General features: G+C 44.0%; 1 protein-coding gene across 3 annotated transcripts in view; it reads right to left on the bottom strand.

Annotated features, from left to right (window-relative positions):
• LOC118779113 (low-density lipoprotein receptor-related protein 1-like) overlaps positions 1 to 20,424 on the bottom strand; it is a 176,162-nt gene that overhangs the window by 107,176 nt on the left and 48,562 nt on the right. For all 3 annotated transcript variants that reach the window (XM_036531009.1, XM_036531010.1, XM_036531011.1), the window contains exons 4-6: positions 5,118 to 5,237; positions 4,893 to 5,021; positions 3,645 to 3,908 (exon numbers count right to left, since the gene is read on the bottom strand). In XM_036531009.1, the coding sequence (XP_036386902.1) occupies positions 3,645 to 3,908; positions 4,893 to 5,021; positions 5,118 to 5,237 (513 nt within the window). The remainder of the gene's footprint in view (positions 1 to 3,644; positions 3,909 to 4,892; positions 5,022 to 5,117; positions 5,238 to 20,424) is intronic.

Genomic DNA, 20,424 nt, shown 5'->3' with positions numbered 1-20,424 from the left:
TAAAATAGCAGGCAGTCTGACGCTGTTGCCTGAACCCATCCCCCACCACCTTCATTCTTACGCATGGCTACCCTCAGTTCCTGTTCCTGCCAACTTCACACACTACCTTCGTTCAGAGCCACAATCCTGCTTTTATGCGGGGCCTTTTTTGGAAGGTGGGGGGGGGGGGAGGGGGGGCGGGGAGAGAGAACACATCTGGGTTGCTCATCTGCATTGCATGCCGGGATCATAAATCACAGAAATGCACTGTTTTCCGTGTGACGGCCCTGGCCAGCAGTTGCCTTGTCTCCCAGTGCCGTCCCGTCCTGCCAGTGCAGGGCCCAGAAGCCAAGAGAGAGCGTGGCCTCTGGAACTGTCCAATCAGGGCAGCTGAAGAGAGAATCTGAGAGGCACAGGAGAGGGTTTGTGCAAACCAGTTATGCTGGAAAGCCGATCAAGAAGTGAGAGGTGATGAATTAGGGAGAAGCCCTCTGTCTCTCCCTCTCTCTTCATCTGTTTGTCTCTCTCTTTCACTCTCCATGTCTCCCTGTCTCTCTCTTTCAATTCAATTTTTAATTTAAAGGTGCTTTATTGGCAGGACAGTATCTGTTGTCAACATATTCTCACTTTCTCTCTGTCACCCTCCCTGCCCCCAACTCTCCCTCTATTTCTCTCTGTTTCTGTGTCTCCCTCTCTCCTTCTGTTTGTCTCTCTCTCTCTCTCTCTGTCTCCCTGTCTCTCTCTCCCTCTCTCTTTCAATTCAATTTTCAATTTAAAGGTGCTTTATTGGCAGGACAAAATCTGTGTTGTCAACATGCTGTTTTCACTTTCTCTCTGTCACCCTCCCTCCCTCCATCTCTCCCTCTCTCTCTTTTTCTTGCAGGTTTCACACGCAGACAGCAGCCAGTGATGTTCAGTAAAACAGGAAGTCTGAACAAAACGGAGGCAGGAAGCAGGAGGCCTATTCATTGGCTCCCCTGTTCAGCTAGCATGAGGTGAGGTCAGGCGACCCAGAGGGCCGGGCTGCGTACCCATGTATGCCTACTGAGGCCTAGTCTGGGCCTCGCTCTGCACACCATGGAATTTCCTGTGCATTCCTCCACCCTGAAGCCAGCCAGCATGGGCACGCAGGGCTCTCATCCGCACTCAGAGAGGGGGGAGGGAGAGGCTCGGCCCCAAAGTGAAGTACAGCAACCACAGCCCTGCAAGTCAATTAATGCAGCTTGGAGCTGGAGGCTCCACCCCCCTCTTCCACATCACCGGGCTCTAGATATTTTGATTTCTGATAATAAGGGAAAAGCTGAACAAGGGCTATGGGAGTCGGGGGGGGGGCGGGGGGGGGGGGGGCAAAGAAGGGGGTCCCTGCTCCATCTCATGTCTCACAGACAAAGCATGCCCAAAAGCCAAAAACAAGCACGGAACCTCAGATGCTATGATGGGCAGAGGTCTAATGGACAAGTTATCTTATGAATGGTAGCTGAACAGGGGTCATTACCACGTAACTGCATTAATGTCAGAATCATAATTCTCCATTAATGTTATCAATTCAATTTCTGCCTCAAAAAACAGAGCATTTTAGGATAGTTAAGCTAACTGCTCATGTTAGCAGTAGTGGTCAGGAGTATAGTAGTAAGAAGGCAACCAAAAGGTTGCTGGTTTGCTACCCCGCTGGGACATTGCTGTTGTAACCTTGGGCAAGGTACTTAACCCATAATTGCCTCAGTACATATCCAGCTGTATAAATGTATAAAGTTTTAACCATGTAAGTCACTCTGGCTAAATGCATCTACTATGTAATGGGAGAGAGTGTGAGCATGCTGCTTTGATGCAGGATCTGGCCAGGGCCATGCCTCTGTGTGGAACTGGGATGCTGGGAGCCTTGGGTCAAAGACGCAGGAATACCGTGGTCCAGAAACACCCCCACCCCAAAATTCTGCCGTTTAGCCCTTCCCCCATCTTTTATGCAGTCACTGAAGAAAGGTTAGCATTGCACGCTGCCAGTACACAAAAACAAACATCCAGAAGAAAATACCAGGCAACACAGGCCTTTGCATGAATCCTCTTAACAGAACATGGGCCTGCTCAAATCACCTTGACCCCGTTTCCATTCCATCACGGAAAAAACAGGAAAAGCTTTGGGTTTGGCATTTAACCGAACGCTCCTTAATTACAAAGCAAGTGGAAGTGGTGGGTCGCTGATGCAGCCTTGAGAATAGGAAATATACGCTGGCCAGCTTTCCTCTGATTCACTGTTTAAGCACTCCATAAACTACCATAAACATTGGGGACGTGCGAGACATGACCTTTAAGTTCCACGCAGATGTTTTTCCTGCGTGTCTTATTCGCTGAATAGGCTCCTTATTACTTACTTCCCCAGAGCTCTGGCACAGTGTTCGCATCAACACCTCCATGCCTCAAGAGGTAGTCCTTTGGCTCGTTATTATGACATCATTATTGTGACATCATTCGTTCTCCCTGAGGTTTGTGGTGCTGGTGAGGGAGCAGCCCCACCTCTGACGTGCGTGTGAATGTATTGTGTGTGCCTTTGTGTGGTTGACACATAACACAGACAAAAGCCCAGAGTTTTGCCCACACCCCTGCCAGCCCTCCTCAGAATACTGAAAAAAGACAAGAACACAACAATGAATGCAAAGACATGTTGACAGTCAAAATGTCAAACAAAAGTCAAAATGAATGACTCTGCAACTGAAAGGAAAAACAGACTTAAGTGTCTTGGTTTAAGATGTGGGATGGGCTGTGTTATTGAGCAAATTCAGACACACAGACACACACAGACACGCAGACACACACAGACACACACAGGCTGTACTTTAAAAGGGAGATGTGAGGAGTAAGGAGATTCATATGCACACACACACATGCTGCAGTGCAGGCTGGTTCGGCATTGCTCAATGTGAGAGCATAGCTTAGGCTTGTGGTGCAAGGCGCGGAACACATGCAGGGGAGAGCACTTTGTTTTTGTGGTCAGTCCGTCTCTCCTGGGCACGGCATGACAGGTGCATGCTGTGGAGGTGACTGATGTAGGAGTCCCACGAGTGGCCTTCCTTAAACAACAGAAATACCGGAACTGCAGTGACTGATGGCCTCTCAGGCACTGTACCTATGGTGTGCCCTGATATACAGCATCCTGAGGACATTGGGTACCTATAGTTACGCATGTTCAGCCATTCAGCAGTTGGCTCCAGGTGAAATTGTCCCTCTGTGTTCTTCAACAGTCTGATACGATAAGCAGGATACTGGACCATTCTGCTGTCTTGACCTGTTTAGCACTGTGCTGTGCTGTGGTGCTATGCTGTGCTCAGCACTGTGTTGTGTTGTGTTCAGCACCGTGCTGTGCTGTACTGAGGTGCTGTGCTGAGGTGCTGTGCTGTTTTCAGTACTGTGCTGTGCTGTGGTTCTGCTGTGTTCAGAGCTGTGCTGTGCTGAGGTACTATGCTGAGGTGCTGTGCTGTGTTCAGCACAGTGCTGTGCTGTGGTTCTGCTGTGTTCAGAGCTGTACTATGCTGTCATGCTGTGCTGTTTTCAGCACTGTGCTGTGCTGTGGTTCTGCTGTGTTCAGAGCTGTGCTGCGCTGCATTGCTGTGCTGTTCCCAGCACTGTGCTGTGGTGTGGTTCTGCTCTGTTCAGTGCTGGGCAGTACTCACGGTGCAGGCTCAGTGAGATGTTGATGGTCCTCTCTTCAGTAAAGCTCTTCAGGTTGGGAATCCTGGCGCACTTGAGCTGTGTGCTGGCAGCTGTGTCACCCACGTGGATCCAGCACACCGTCTCCTCGGTGTAGCTGAAATCCATGGCAGTGGTCTGCTTGGTGCTGGTGGACAGCAGGCTGTGGACTGAGGTGCCACTCAAAGACGTGGCCTGGATGTTCTGAGAGTTGGCAATGAGCAGCACCGGAGGCCGGTCCACTGGTTCTAAACCAGGATGGAGGAGGGAAGTAGGAGAGGAGAAAGAGTGAACCAGTTAGGCTTCGTTTCACTTCAGCTTGGAATAGTGTGACTTTTCCCTTGGCATACATCTGAATTCCATGCCTAAACTTCCTATTGTAGGCCTTCTCTGTTGAATGCAGGCATTCAAGCTCTTAGTACCTTATCAGAGTACTCTAACATCCCTCCTTGTACAACAGGTGGAGCAGAGGGGATTTGGATGAAACTCAATGAAATTATTTCTCTTTGGGAGAAATTATTTGATTTTATGGCTGACACATCATATGTTATGTGATGGAGAGATGCAATCTCTGCCTGATATATCGGACAAATAAATCATCTACCATCTGAAGTTTAATGAAATCTTGCATGTTTCTACAGAGTGAGACAATCTGACAAGTTGAACACCAACCCTACACATGTGACATTTACACACTGAACAGAAGCCCAATAACCCAACAACAAAACATCCTAACAACCCAACAGCCTAATAACTCAACAACCTAACAACTCAATGATCCAACAACCTGACAATTGAAAAGCCCAATAACTCACTGAATGAACAACCGATCAACTCAACAACTCAACAACACAACAACCCAATAACCCATTAAAACAACAACCTAACAACACAACAGGAGAACAAACAAATTAATCTAAGTGCCTGTAAAGGTTTGAATGTGTTGCATAGCTGAGGGTAGAGTTTATGGAGCACTTTGGGAAAAATCTTGAATTTAGGGAAATGATGTCCCTCCTCATTTGCAAACCTGAGCCAAAAATTGTGATCTTTACAGACCTAAATCTATAAACTAATAAACTGCATATCGTAACAGTTGATGTAGCGTGATGTGTGGTAGCCTCAAAGTCTTGTGACTAGTGCTGCCATTTCCATCATCCCTCAGGAGCAGAGGTGGTAGAGTGGTAGAATGTCTGGTGCTTGTTTAGTGGTGTGGCGTGAAACACTGCAGTTACCATTCTTTGCTTTGCAGGAGCGATTGTCTGGCTGTAGCAGGTAGCCCTCCACACAGCTGCAGGTGTAGGAGCCCTCATTGTTGGTGCAGGACTGGCTGCAGGTCCCATACACTGTGCACTCATCCAAGTCTGAAAGCACACAGCACAGTTAGTCTCCCCTTGTCAATGCACCAGCTGGGGAACAGGAGGGGGAATGATGCCCCTTATAGCCTGCATTGGGCTCACCCTTGCAGGTCTTGCCATCCAAGTGGATCTCGAAGGCGCTCTTGCAGTAGCACATGGGCCCCACGGGTGTCACAGAGCAGTTGTACTGGCAGCCAAAGTGAGTGCAGTTTGAGGCAAACTCTGCAGAGGGGAACAACAGAGAGTACACAGTGAAACCACAGGTCAATCTTCACTGGCAGCCTGAACTGACATCTCTGGCAAGGAAAGATTGGTCCTCCTCTATCAGTCACCTTAAGAAACTGGGAGCAAAACAAAAATACTTCTGTGGTGCAGAATTATTCATGTCCACACCAAACAGAAAAGCATTCACATAAACAGCCAGCCTTGCTCCAGACACTGAAATTGAAACTGCACTAATATTTAAAGAAAAGAACTCGAATTTCACAGTGGAGGTCGCGACTGACACCACTGAACACGAAACTTGTTAAGCATCCACTTTCCTGACTCTCTGTAGGTATGATGCCAGCACCATAGCCTATGACAGTGGCAGAAATGGCACGGAGGTGTTCTACATGTTGTACAGGAAAACAGGGCACACCTATGAGCACTATCTAGCGGGCTAACACCCTTCTCTTGGGAGAGCAGCCCCTGCCTGCTAGTTAGAGAGGGGGCCTACTGGTACAGGTGGGCAGAGGAACCCATGCATAGACAGACAGACAGACATGCAGACATTTGCAGATGGAGATGTAAATTTGCACGTGCCTCTGCTCAAAGCCTAGGCGTTATAAATAGCTGAATAATTTTAACCGCTGTATTACTCTGCAAAAGACACGGGCCTGGATCTCATCCGACACACTATTAATACTCATGAGAGCAGAAGGGCATTGGAGTGGGGCCTATCACCACAGCTTCCAATACATCAGACAGGGAGTGGAGGAAGCACACCGAGGGCTCTGTATGACAGCACCGTGAGCAGGATCCCCGGGCGAATGTTTCACCCCATTACAAAATCAATTTTGCACACCCAGAGGTGGCCATTAGGAGAGTCTAACCCCACACCTGCTCCCATATGCCAACTGCCACCTCTGTTTCTGCCCAGGACAGCAAGTGCAAAACCCCCATCAGCTGACACAGCCCTAATCCTACCCCAAACTGCTGTGTGGGAAAAATCACCAAACTCACCCAGGGTTAGGATCCACACCCTCCCCCCTTTGGATGCTACTTGAGTGCTTTCTGTAGGTTATAGTGGTCAGTCAAGCCTTTGAGTAATCTGTGGCTGTAAAACTCTTCATATGGAAATTTAGGAGTAGGAGCCTCTGACAAGCTGACTCAGCAGAGTGATGATGTGTGCCACAGAGCAGAGTTAAACCTGAGCTGAATCTACTGTCTCTCCAGGCATCTTCAAACTAAATCCTCATCAACCTGATTTCTCAGAAAATAGCCCAAAGCACCCCCAAAACACAGAATATTTATGCTTGTCCCTAAGTGTAAATTTAAATCAGTCTGCAGGGCAATCAGTTCATTGCAAAAAAGCAGAAGTCTTCATTGAGCAACACTGAGCAACATTAGGAAAGTAAAGTGGAGCTACGGACTGGACTGGACTCTTCTTGCAGCGAACCTTTCACCCTCACTGACCATAAAGCTGAAAATCATAAATCACGCCGTGTCCTTGTGAAACCCCTTGGGGGGACGCCCTACTCCAGGCCAGACCAGATAAAGCAAGGCGGGAGACAAAGGAAAACGCATTCACACCAGGTCAGAGAGAGCGAATGCAAGGTGAATTTGATGCCTGGCACTGGTCTGCTTTTGGGTTTCTGCTCAGGGGCAGGGAGTGGTGAGGGAAGCTTGGCTGCACTCTGAACCATTACTGCTTCCAACAGCACTCAGCCCAAGGCCACCCCTATCTTTGCTGTACAAACACGTGTAGGTACAGTGCCTTCCATAGATAGATTCGTTCATTTTATTTGTTCAACTTTCACAGACAGTAATGCGTAAATCGCTTTTAATGTGAAACACGATCTCACAGGAAGTGATGTTGCAGTTTCACAACCTCTCCCGAAGGCTGCACCACGCAGACAGGACATGGACAGCCAAGCCGATGGCCCTGTCCTGACTTTGATTCTCCAAGCTAGCGACGAATTGCTAGCAGAGATCAATAAAGTAAGAGCTGAGTTTCAGTGCCAGCAATCAGAGCAGCGCAAACTCGTTACCAGCTGGAGACAAAGGTGCGACCGGATCCACCTCAACGTGTTTCCCAGGCAGAAAGAAACCCTCACCAGTGCCTGAACCGAACTGACAGAACCAGACCAGCCCTGGCTCCCCGACAATGGAACTACCAGCAAAACCACCCACGGAACTGAAATATTTGGACCTCATTTCATGAGCTACAGTAGGCTGTTAACTCTGGGCATAACTCTGGACATTGCATAGCTAAACAACTAACTGTTAGCTACATATATGATTGTTGAGTTGAGTGTTGGATTGAGTGTAAATCAGTGTGTTCAGATCATTACGAGTAATGTAACTAGCTATGATTCCTTGTTCCTAGCTGATTTGTCACACACTATTCACCGCACAGCATTAGTTAAGATACCACACAGAGACGTAGGGTCTTTGCATGTGTATCGTCCTACTAACCCCCGGTACCTTCTTTTCATCCGCACAGAATAACCCCGCGGATATCAATTGTTCAAACATATCCTGTACCAGACAGACGTTATGTCCACTAACACATGCATAGACAACTCAAACTCTCCGCCACATGCATGTTCCTTTGTTCTCTTTGAACACGTGTGTTCAGCAAGCACGTGCACATAAGGAACACACACCCTCTGACGCGTTCACACACACTACCGCAAGACATTCGCTTGAACCTACACATAAGTGTAAATACATACACATTCGCTTCACTCAATGTACATAAAAGTATTGATTTGTGTATGATATCCAAATAAATGCATTATTTTTCCAAGGTTGTCTGTTGTAATGTCACACGTGGAATGAATATCGCCAACCTCTGCTGATCAGAATTCTAAATACTTTCACCTCTAGTTGAATCATCAGTGTTATTTGTTTAGTTAGCTAAATAGACAATATTGCGATTTGATTAACTATTGATGTGGTAATTTCGATTATGGTTATTAATTTAATTATTAATTGATGTTCCAAATTAATAGTTTTATTTTATGAGACTGATATACGAAACGAAACTGAGACTGATATTTTATTTTAACCACTATGGTAGATGCCATATTCAGTATGGTGCCTCCATGTGTTTAATTTAATTTTCACCAACATAATTGGTCTCATGTAAGGATATTCCTTACAAGTGGTACCCCCCTCTAATCGTAGGCATTGTCCCTACATAATTGGTGCCCTCTGAGGAAAACTAACAGCACCTACATAATTGGTGCCCTCTCTGAGAAAGACTAACTTCCCCCTACACATGTATCCAAAAACCTCTGCAGCAGTTTGTGAGAGCTAGTCTTGGAGGATACAGAGCTAAATGGCTCTGCTGTAAAGGAGTCTGAACTTTTCACACTGTAATTTCTGACTCAGGCACATGTAAAACCTGCATCCTCAACCAAGTGCTCCTCCAAAACTCCCAGACCTGGAGCCTCCTTGTAGCTGGCAATATGCACATAGGCCAGGGAATACTGTAGAGCAGAGGTTTTCAACCTTTTTGGGGCTAAGGCACATCAAAAGTCAAACCAGAGCGTCAAAGCACACCAACTTAAAGTTGGTTATCGATTATGAAGAATGTCACATATTATGATAGGCTATAATGTCCTTAGCGAGATTTGATCCATATTGCACTACAGCAGACTGTCAACCAATTATCAAACAAGATAGTTAAATCAGACAGGCAATCGTAATTTATTAATATTTAAAATGTATTTAATAATTTATTAAAAATGCATTGAAGTGCATTGGCGCAAGAACTTGTCTGACATAGTGTGGTATCATGAACAGCAACATACTAAAATAAAATAAATAAAACAAAACATTACTCCATTAACCCTTTTGCACATACGGTCACACCGGAGTGATTTGCCATTTAGCGCATATGCTAAAACCGGTGCGATTAGAACACTAGATTGGAAAAATTCTTGCTAATTTTAGCTTTGAGGAAACAGCAAATTAACGTTAAAAATATTGCAAATGCTAACTGAAAACTATGACAAAGTTAATAATGCTAATGAAAACATAACGAACAATGTAACGCAACACTACATTTTATTTCACTTTTGAATGTAGATAGTAAGATATTCGGCAAGATGTTAGCCCATCGACTAGAATCTATATTACCCTCTATTATATCAGACGACCAAACCGGATTTATTAAAAAACGTTATTCATTCTTTAATATACGGCACATATATAACATCTTGTATGATCCCACCCCTCCCGATACTCCAGAGGTACTAATATCACTTGATGCTGAAAAAGCATTTGATCGGGTGGAGTGGGATTATCTTTTTTATACTCTGGAGCGGTTTGGATTCGGCCCAAGATTCATATCCTGGATTAAAGTTCTTTACTCCTCTCCCTCGGCAGCTATTCGCACGAATAGTAATTTATCACCTTTCTTTCCACTACATCGTGGAACTAGACAGGGCTGCCCCTTATCACCTCTTTTGTTTGCGGTGGTGACTGAACCATTGGCAGCCGCAATACGAGGTGAGACTGCTATCAAAGGTATCCAAAGAGGGCTTTCTGAACATAAAGTATCCTTGTATGCGGACGATATGCTTCTATATTTGTCAGACCCCTTAGTTAGTATTCCAAAAGTTCTTACTCTCTTACATGAATTTGGCAAAATATCTGGATATAAAGTTAATTTACAAAAAAGTGAGTTGATGCCTGTGAATTTAACAACCCAACAGATTAATCTCAATTCATTTCCCTTCAAAGTTAGTACTTATAAATTTAAATATTTAGGAATTTGGATAACACATGATTTAAAAATCTATATAAAGTCAATTACCTTCCACTTATAACTCGCCTAAAACAAGACCTTGAGCGTTGGGACTTGTTACCACTATCTTTAGGGGGCAGAATAAATACAATTAAAATGAATGTTTTACCAAGATTTCTATACTTATTTCAATGTCTTCCTATCTTTCTGTCTACATCTTTTTTTTTTACTCATAGACAAATTGATAACCTCATTCATTTGGAATAAGAAAACCCCAAGGATACATAAAACCACACTGCAGAAACAACGTAAAGATGGCGGATTAGCCTTACCTAACTTCCAGTATTATTATTGGGCAGCTAATATCAGGGCTATGTTGTACTGTCCCTAAATGGTTGTTGCTGGAGAACTTGTCTTGTGGACCAGCCTCGTTATACTCTCTGCTATGTTCAGTATCTCCACTGCCTGAACCGATATCCAGCTACTCTTCCAACCCAATTGTAAAACATTGCCTTAAGATTTGGACACAATTTAGACGATCATTTTCACTTAAAGACTTTTCAGTTCAAGGCCCTATTGTTAATAACAACATGTTTACACCTTCTGTTAATGATCAAGGCTTTAATACTTGGATGAGAAATGGGATTGTTTCACTTAAAGATCTCTATACCGAGGGTAATTTTATGTCCTTTGAACAAATAGTACAAAAATTTAATATCCCACGCTCCCATTTATATAGATATCTGCAGCTTCGGAATTTATTATCTTCAAATTCAACCCACTTTCCTTCCATACCACCCAAATCTCTATTAGATTCAATAATAGGAATCGACCCACATTCCAAAGGGGTAATTGGCACTATAACAGTAAAATTCTTCACCGTTTACATTGGTCTAAAGTAAGGTTAGCTAAGTTTACAACAGACATTGATCCCACATGTGACCGGTGTGAGCAAGCACCAGCCACCCTCTCACATATGTATTGGCTATGCCCAAAACTGAGTACTTTCTGGCAATCAATTTTCAAGGTTTTGTCAGAGATCTTGAAAATACCCATAGAACCATCTCCTATTACTGCAATATTTGGGGTTGTTCCACAGAATCTCCAATTAAATAAACATGCTGAAAATATAATAAGCCAGGCGATGTATCTTGCTTAAGTGGAAGGAAAAGTTTCCTCCAACCTTCAAAATTTGGATAAAGGAAGTTATGCACCATTTGATATTAGAAAAAATTAGATATTCTATAAGAGGATGTGCTTTAAAGTTTTATACCATATGGCAGCCTTTTTTGTCTTATGTAGAAAAGATGGATACTACTGAAATTCTACCATGAATACTTGTTCATTTTCTTTTTTGTACAGACCTGTTATGTTAGGATTGTAAGAAAGATTATCCAATATGAATGTGAAGACAGACATGATTTATAAGTGGTACGGTGCAACAGGGAGGGTTTTTTATGGTGTGAGGTTATGGGGAAAGGGAAAATATTTGTACAACGGAGTGAATGAATGCATTTATGTATGCTCATGTTTGTGTACAACTTGAAAAACAAATAAAAAGACCTTGAATAAAAAAAAAAAAGTTACGTGAGAAAGGGTTAATAGCACAATATAAGTGCACACACACGCACCTATATAAAAATGCATCGGGTTCCTTAAAATCCCACGGCACACTTCACTTTGCCTCACGGCACACCGGTTGAGAACCACTGCTGTAGAGATCTGGGTCTTGCTGGTGCTGGTGACAACAGTGTGGGAGCATCACAAAGCCTTCCATCCAATCAGAAAAGTGTCGTTTCTGTGGTCTGCAGCCATGGTAGCACGTCTGCACACGTTTGACTCATCCCCCTGCCGCTCGCCAACTTGTCTGCCTCAGAGTGTGGTGCAGCGTGGCGCAGTGACTGCCGATGACTCACCTGCAACTGTCTAGAAGCAGTGTCTGCAGAGCAGAGACTCACTCTAACAGCCTAACCCAGGGGGATGGGCAGCACGATCCAACACACCAGCCTCTCAGGGCTCATCAGCCTCTCAGCTCTCATCATCCTGCTGAAAACTGGCCTTGCACACACAAACACACACAAGCACACACACACACATACACACACACACAGCACATGCATATACACTTACACACACATACGCAAGCACATATACTTACATACACACACAAACATACACAAGCACATACATATACACATGCACACACACATACACTCACACACTCTTACACACAAATATACAAGCACATACAAACACACACATGAACAAGCACATACACACACACACACATACACAGATGCATGCACACACACATACACAGCACAACCCAAACTGGCCACATTAGGAGCAAGCACATTGAGCAAACAGGAGCTCAGCACAGCCTGGATAAAAATGCCCAGAAAATTCACACCCACATGCACAAACCCAGAACAGGACTGCAAACTGGCCTCCACAATAGCTCTCAGTTATAGATCAGAGACAGGCAATGGCAGCGCCAGGGGACACAGAGTGCCCTCTGAAACCCACAGCACCAGCACAGCTCATTCATCAAGGCTCCCATTGTGCAGACGGGGCAAAGATATAGGGGTGGGGGGCGCTCACCCATTCTCCACCACTATCAATTATCCACTCTGATGGGGGAGCAGTAAGAGGCCCAGTTGCTCAAGAGAAGCTTCCAGCCTGGCCGTACTTGTTCTTTTAGGGTGCTTTCACACTAGAGCTTTTGGTGTGGACCTGAGTCCACTTGAGCTGTTAGTTTGGTTTGTTTTATTGATGTGAAAGCTGTTTTCCGGGTGCGGGTGCGCACCAAGGGACCATACCTGAGTCCTCCAGAAAACGGGGGTCTAGAGTACAGTTCACTTGAACTCCAGCGCAGTTCACATTTGGTGTGAAAGTGATCCGATCTAAAACCAGGAAGTAAACGCTATTTTGCCTCCCTTTGCGTTGTTGCCTAGCAACATTGGTAAATAAAAGCTACACGTTCCTTACGTGTTGATGACGTAAACGGACCAGGGTTCGCAACCAAAAAATGTAATGTGAAAGGAGACCAGTGGGGGCCAGGGGAGGGGGGAATAATCGCACTCGAGTTTGGACCAGCAAAATGGACCAAGTGTGAAAACAGCCTTATTGTTAGGGAGCTGGTTAGGGACAGCCTATTACATACTGACAGTGAAGGCTGCAGGCACCCAGCTGATTGAGAGGCATGGCTAGTGTCTTTTAAATTGACGGCAAATTAGCTGGACAAGGGAGAGGAAAAAAGAGGGAGAGTTCTGGTGGCAGCAGATAACCTGTCCCACTCAATCCTGTGAAAGGCTACGCGCTCATGAGAAGTTTTTGAGATGTTTGTTTATAATTCATTTTTGTTATCATCACTTTGGGACACCTAAAATAAAGGTAAACGGAGATACCAGGCTGGAGCACGCCTCTTCAGGAGGAAGCCAAGACGGTGCTCGTACCGGGAGACGCCGTGAAGCCCTCAGGTAAGCTAGTTTTCTTGCAGCCTTCGGTAGGTGCATCCAACATCCAGGTCACACTGACATAGGCTCAAGTTCACGTTCTTTGAACACTGCAGGGTAAGTTATGGACGGCCCTAGGTAGCATAGTTTGGATCCCACAGACCACACATGGGCAACATACGGCCCGCAGGCCGGAACCGGCCTGCATACTATTTTAATCTGGCCCGCAACACCTTTGAGGGAAAAACTACGAAAAAAATGTTGCGTTACGTATCTCTAAGTGCTGCTATTAACTTGAATCCAACAGTGGGTGCTGTCTACAATTAAAATTGGGCTAAAGGCCTAAAATTGATTCTCCCTCACAATCCTCAAGTGACAGGCTCATAATGTTAGCGGTTGTGAAACAATCAGTTAAATCGAAATGAATGCGTCAAAGAGTACAAACGTGGACTCTTAATGTCAAGTGTTCAACAAAGAATGGATATCTAAATATGTCAGTGCTCCCGCCCCCTAGCTATTGTGTTTTGTTTTTCCCTGTCCATGTGCTTTTGTTTTCCTTGTGTTCTAGCCCTGCCCCACTCTCCGCCCTGTCTCCGCCCACCCGATCATCCCCTCCTGCCTGCTTACACACCTGCTTCCCATCTCCTCATCAGCCCAGCCCTATATCTACCCTGCTTGTCTCTGTCTTGTTGCCAGTTCGTTGCAGTGTGTTTTTGCCTGTCTCGTTCCCGCCGTGTTTTCTGCCTGATCGCTGTTCCCTGAATCGACCCTGCCTGCTCTTCGACCTTGCTCCTGCCTGCTGTCCTGCCTTGTTCACCTGATCTTCCTGACTACCTGGTTTGACCCTGCCTGTCCCCGGCTTTGATTCCTGACTGTGTTTGGACTGCCTTCCCGGTATTTTGACCCTGCCTGTTTTGGACTGCCTGCCTGTTCTACGACTCTGTTAATAAACGCCTGGATTCTGGAGTTCTCGTGGTCCGCGCCTGAGTCCTTGCCTGTGCCCTGACAAAATATTACACATACAACATTAATAGACATTTCAGTACTAAGCATGCTTCAGCAAAAGTCAGTTTGAAAATGTGAGTCTGTCATGTCGCACAGTTACTTGGGGTGTGGAAGGCATTGATGAAGAGTTGACTGCTGAATTGTCAAAAAGGGCATCCGACTTTACATACTTTTCAATTGCGATGGACAAAAGCACCATCAAAGATATCAAAGATCATCAAAGATACTGCCCAGCTACTTATATTCATTTGAGAGATCAACGACAAATTTGAAATAGTGAAAGAATTTCTTGCAATGGAGTTGATGAAGGGGACAACAAGGGGATTGGACCTCTACGACAGAGTGTCAGGATGCTTGGAGAGACTGAACCCGCCATGGACTAAATTGCTGAACGTGACCACTGATGGCTCACCAAACCTCGCTGGGAAGAACACTGGACTACTGCGGAGGATGCAGGACAGGGTGAGAGAGGATGACCCCAACTCAGATCTGATTTTCTTGTACTGCATCATTCACCAGGAGTCCCTATGTAAGTCTGTGTTGAAACTTGACCATGTCGCTAAAACAGTGGTGAAACTTGTGAACTTTATCTGGGCCCGAGGGCTTAACCATCGCCAATTTACCCAGCTACTGGAGGAGAATGAGGCGGAACACACAGACGTGATACCACTCGAATGTTCAGTGGCTTAGCCTGGGGAGTTAAATGATTTGAAATGATGATGAAAGTACTAGATAAACTCCAAAAACTTAAAACTAATAAGGCAGCAGGCCCTGATGGAATATACCCAAGAGTTCTCAGGGAACTAACAGAATTGGTTTACAAGCCTCTGACAGTTATTTTTAAACAATCGCTCAAAACTGGTGAAATACCAGATGACTGGAAACATGGCAGTGTAGTACTTATCTACAAGAAAGGAGACCGGACTGATCCAGGAAATTATAGGCCTGTCAGCTTAACTTGTATCACATGTAAATTACTGGAATCCATGATTAGGGATGATTTGGAATTATTCCTTTAACAAAATGGTATCGTAAATGATAGCCAGCATGGTTTTCGCAGAGGGAGGTCATGCTTAACAAACCTCCTGGACTTTTTTGAGGAAGCTACAGTGTGTTTAGACTCAAAACAAGCTTTTGATATTATCTATTTGGACTTTCAAAAGGTATTTGACAAAGTACCGCATGAGAGGCTCATAGTGAAAATGAAATCTGCGGGAATTACAGGAGCTATCACTGAGTGGGTTTGAAGTTGGTTGTCTAATAGAAAGCAGACTGTAACTGTGGGAGGTATTGTATCAGAGCAGGGTCCTGTACGAAGTGGAGTCCCGCAGGGATCAGTGTTGGTGCCTTTGCTATTCCTTATATACATAAATGATCTTGATGCAGAGGTTAGCAGTAAAATTTGCAGATGATACAAAAATAGGGGGTCTAGCCAACAGTATAGAATCAACTAAAGTAATACAGGAAGACTTAAACAGCATCCAAGAGTGGGTAGATACCTGGCAGATGACATTCAATTTAACTAAATGTACAGTCTTGCATGTGGGAAATAAGAACCTTAGACAAGACTACTTCATGGGGGGAAAAAACTAGAATGTGCTCAATTTGAAAAAGACTTGGGAGTAATAGTTGACCCAAGCTTAGCAGGATCTAGGCAGTGTGCTGTAGCAGTAAAAAAGGCCAACAGGATGCTGGGATATATAGCCAAAAGTATTGATTATACATCTAAAGAGGTTATATTGAAATTATACAATGCTTTAGTCAGACCTCACTTGGAATATTGTGTGCAGTTCTGGGCACCGCACTATAAAAAGATATTGAGGCTCTTGAAAAAGTTCAAAGAAGGGCAACTAAATTAGTTCCTGGCATGAAATATAAAAGCTATGAGGAAAGACTCAACTCACTTAACCTATTTAGACTTAGCAAGAGGAGACTTAGGGGTGATCTAATAGAGGTTTTTAAATTAATAAAAGGACTCAATAAGGTTAGCTATAATAGATTTTTTAGGGTGAGCTCAGTCTGTAGACCAAGGGGACATAAATGGAAACTAGTGAAGAGTAAGTTCCGCACTGACATAAGGAAGTACTATTTTACACAAAGAGTTATCAATACATGGAAGAGGTTGCCAGGGCATGTAGTTGATGCTGAGACCATTGCTGTGTTCAGGTTGAGACTTGATGCAGTTTTGGATTCTCTTTAATTGAAATGGCGAGCTTCGTTGTGCCGAATGGCCTGTTCTCATCATAATATGTTCTTATGTTCTTATGAAAGTGTTTCGCCGTGTATGGGACCTGAGAGGAGAGATAGGGATGTTTCTGGTGACTGTCAGTAAAACTAGCGATTTTGCAGAATTTCAAGATCCGGACTGGATAATTGACTTTGCCTTCGGGGTGGATGTAATGGGCCATTTAAACGACCTCAATCTGAAGTTTCAGGGGAAGAATGTGCTCATGCACAGACTGTATTCCTACATGCAAGCATTCAAAGCCAAGCTGACCCTGTTTTCCTGACAAATGACCAACAAGTGTGTCAGGAAAGTGAGAATTTAATAAAAATTAAATGGTCTGATCCCAGCGGTCTTAGAAATGAATGCCCTTGTTTATCCTTCGGAACTTTGAATACCGAACACAAATGACACTAATTACTAAAACTCCTCACTTAACCAACATGAAAAATAATTTTTAAAAATGGATTTAATTCAATAATTATTATTAAAGATATTAATTATCAATTAAATCGCCAAATTCGTTAATAGGAAATGAGAAGTCTAGTGGATCAACCTTTGCCAGAAATATACAATCACAATAACAGAAACAAATTAAAAAGGTTTACTGAACAGTTACACTAAAACAAGGACAAAATTCAGAGTCTGGGCTACAGACCTGGTCCACTACCTTAACAGACACTAAATTACATGAAGACATTAACAAAACAAGAACATGGATGGATCACGGAATGGATGAATGAATGCGTGAAGAGAAAATTACCCAAGCCAGCTGTTTACCTCTCCCAAGGAAGAATACAGGATCCACTCACAATAGCAGCAAAACTCCAAAAGGAAAAATACAGAGAGTTTCAGGAGAAACTGAGCCATGGACTGGATGACTAAATGGATGACTGAGCTGGTTGAACATCAAGGCTGAGCATAAGACTGAGCATTGAGGCCTGTTCTAGGCCTGACTTAAGAAGAAGCTCTCTCCACCTCCCTGACCTGTGCATAATTAATTTTATGGTGGGTGAGTCCCTGGAAGTTTCCTCAGGACTTAATTTTGTGCTTCAGATTCCAACATCTGGAAATACCAGATATATTTTTGAGATTATCATTTTTACATTCAGCTCTTCATGAGCATCGCAATGACACCAAACATTAATAGGCATGGGTTGAGAGGAGAGAGTTGGCTCAGAGGAACTGGTAAAATGGTGATTTTGCTGCTATATTGAGAAATACACGTCATCACACAACATTGGATTTTCCAACATTTTACCCATGACATGAGGGTACAATTAACTGTGGGGTATAAAAGGGTAAGTGATCCAAACATGTAGATACACACAAATAAACAAACACATATATATACACACACACTCACACTGATTGTGCTCAGGAAGGGGAGAAGGCAACCCTCTGCTGTTGTGGTCAATCTGGATGCTACTGCTTTTAAGAAGTAGCTCTACGATTGGCTGAAAAGGCAGAGTTCTTCAATATTATATTAGAAGTATTTGGCACCTGAACCTCTTTCAGATTAAGCCAAACATTACTGTGGCCACCGTTTATCTAAGGATTCTACATCTGAGGGGCAGATTAATGCTTACCAATACAAAAAGCAAGTGTACCACGCCCTACTTCCGCTTTTATCTGGCAAAATCAAATGTGTATCCAAACAGTCAATCATTAGTTTGAGGTTTTAAGTATCTGACTGGGTTTTAGGTGACTTCTTGCAATTTTAAAGTGATGGCTGCCCAGTCCAGGGCAAGGAACCATAAAATGCCTGGTACTCTCTCAACAAGTATTTCACGCATTTCCCAACACTGGCTACTCTGGAGAGATACACCACTACACTCGAAGACCTTCTACTGAATTTAATCGGCATTTCTATGACTTCGCAAAGACTGAAAGAGAGCTGGAGCTAGTATCCTCTCCCCTTTCCTTCGACAGTGAGAGAGCACCTCCAGAGGCTCAACTACAACTGATTGACATGCAGTGCAACCCTGCTCTAAAGGAAGTTCACTACATCCACACTGGACAACTTCTATGGTGCACTAAAGGAAGCCCAGTTTCCGAACTTGTGTAGGTACACGCAGAGGATGCTTGTTTTATTTGGCTCCATGTATATGTGCGAACTTTTTCTGTGATGAACTACAACAAGTCCCGCTAGAGATCACGGCGAATGGATAAACATCTATCATCTGTGTTGCGCATCTCTACGTCCAACATGACACCAGACTTTGATGGTCTTGCAAAGAGAAGTGACCACCCCAATTGTTCAAATTAGGTTAAAATCCATGAATGACACTATGTGTGATGAAAAGCTTTTCCTATCCATGTCACCTAGCCATCTCATACAGTTAATTAATAAATCTCACACAGTTTTATAAATCACACAGTTATCTCATACAGTTACATTAGTAAAAACGGTCTCACACAGATCCACAGTTCATTGTGATTCCATAATGAAGGTGTGTTATTGTCAGATGGTTTTTATTCCTTTTGTTTTGTCAGTCTTGTTTTTCACTTTTGGTGGCCACCTGCCTAAAGTAGATGGGAGTGTTGATGCTTGTAAATTAGATTTCATTATATTTTGTTGAATATTGTAACTTAAATTTTGGAGTGAGGTTTTGAAAAAAAAAATTTGTTACTATTTTTCAGTAAAGAGATTTTATAATGTACATGGATTTTTTTTAGATAAAATGCTTAAGCATTAAGTTTCTGAAATTGAACTGTCCATAAATTGTTTTATATGACACAATGTATTTCTTCATTATCAATATAAATATAATAAATATTAAATATCTCTAATATCTCTAAGTGGATTGTTTTATTAAAGTAAATCTTTTTATTGTAACCTCAGAGTACACCAGATTGACATAAAGCTGTAAAAAATGTCAAGCCTTTGAGTAGGCTGGCAAATAGGCTACTGTAAAGTTATCTGTCATGTATATCAAATTCATGTCATTTAACTTAACAGCACTATGCGTTTCATGTTTCATTTCAATCGTCCAATGTGTTATAAGTATGGCCCTGTCACGGTGCCGTCACTACAGTTGAGTATGTGCTCTGACTGCCATATCAACGAGCCTGGCTCTTTGGTGCCGTGGTCAAAGTCGCATGGTTGGTACCCTGTAGACCTGGGTTTGAGGCCAGGTGGGGTGACTGCTCTCGCCGTTTGCTACAGGCCCTCTGGGGGGGGAAAAAAAAATTGCCCACCCCTGCCCTAGACCTTTTTGTAGTTCATGCTAGCTAGGTATTCCCTCTTTTTGTTTTGAGTAGGCATCAGTTGGTGGCAGGGTAGCCTGAGCTGTGACATCTATGTAACACCACCTCCCCCAAACTCATACCAACCCACCCAACCCACTGTGTCAGGGCTCCCGCCCCCTAGCTGTTGTGTTTTTGTTTTTCCCTGTCCATGTGCTTTTGTTTTCCTTGTATTCTAGCCCTGCCCTGCTCTCCGCCCTGTCTCCGCCCACCTGATTGTCTCCACCTGCCTGCCTGCACACCTGCTTCCCATCACCTCATCAGCCTAGCCCTATATCTACCCTGCTTGTCTCGGTCTTGTTTGCCAGATCGTTTCAGTGTTTCTGCCTGTCTCGTTCCCGCCTGTGTTTCCCTGTTTGGATTTTCTGGTTTTTGCCTCGCCTGTTCCTCGACATCGTCTTTGCCTGCCCTTCTGTCCTGATTGCCTGATCTGCCTGCCTTCACGGTTTGACCCTGCCTGTTGCTGTTTTGATCCTTGTTTTGCCCTTGGACTGCCTACCTGGTATTTTGACCGTG

This window comes from Megalops cyprinoides, chromosome 6 (assembly GCF_013368585.1).
Source record: "Megalops cyprinoides isolate fMegCyp1 chromosome 6, fMegCyp1.pri, whole genome shotgun sequence".
In the NCBI taxonomy this organism is placed as follows: domain Eukaryota; kingdom Metazoa; phylum Chordata; class Actinopteri; order Elopiformes; family Megalopidae; genus Megalops; species Megalops cyprinoides.
Note: the sequence above shows the minus strand (reverse complement) of the source record. Positions and strands in the feature narration are given on the sequence as shown.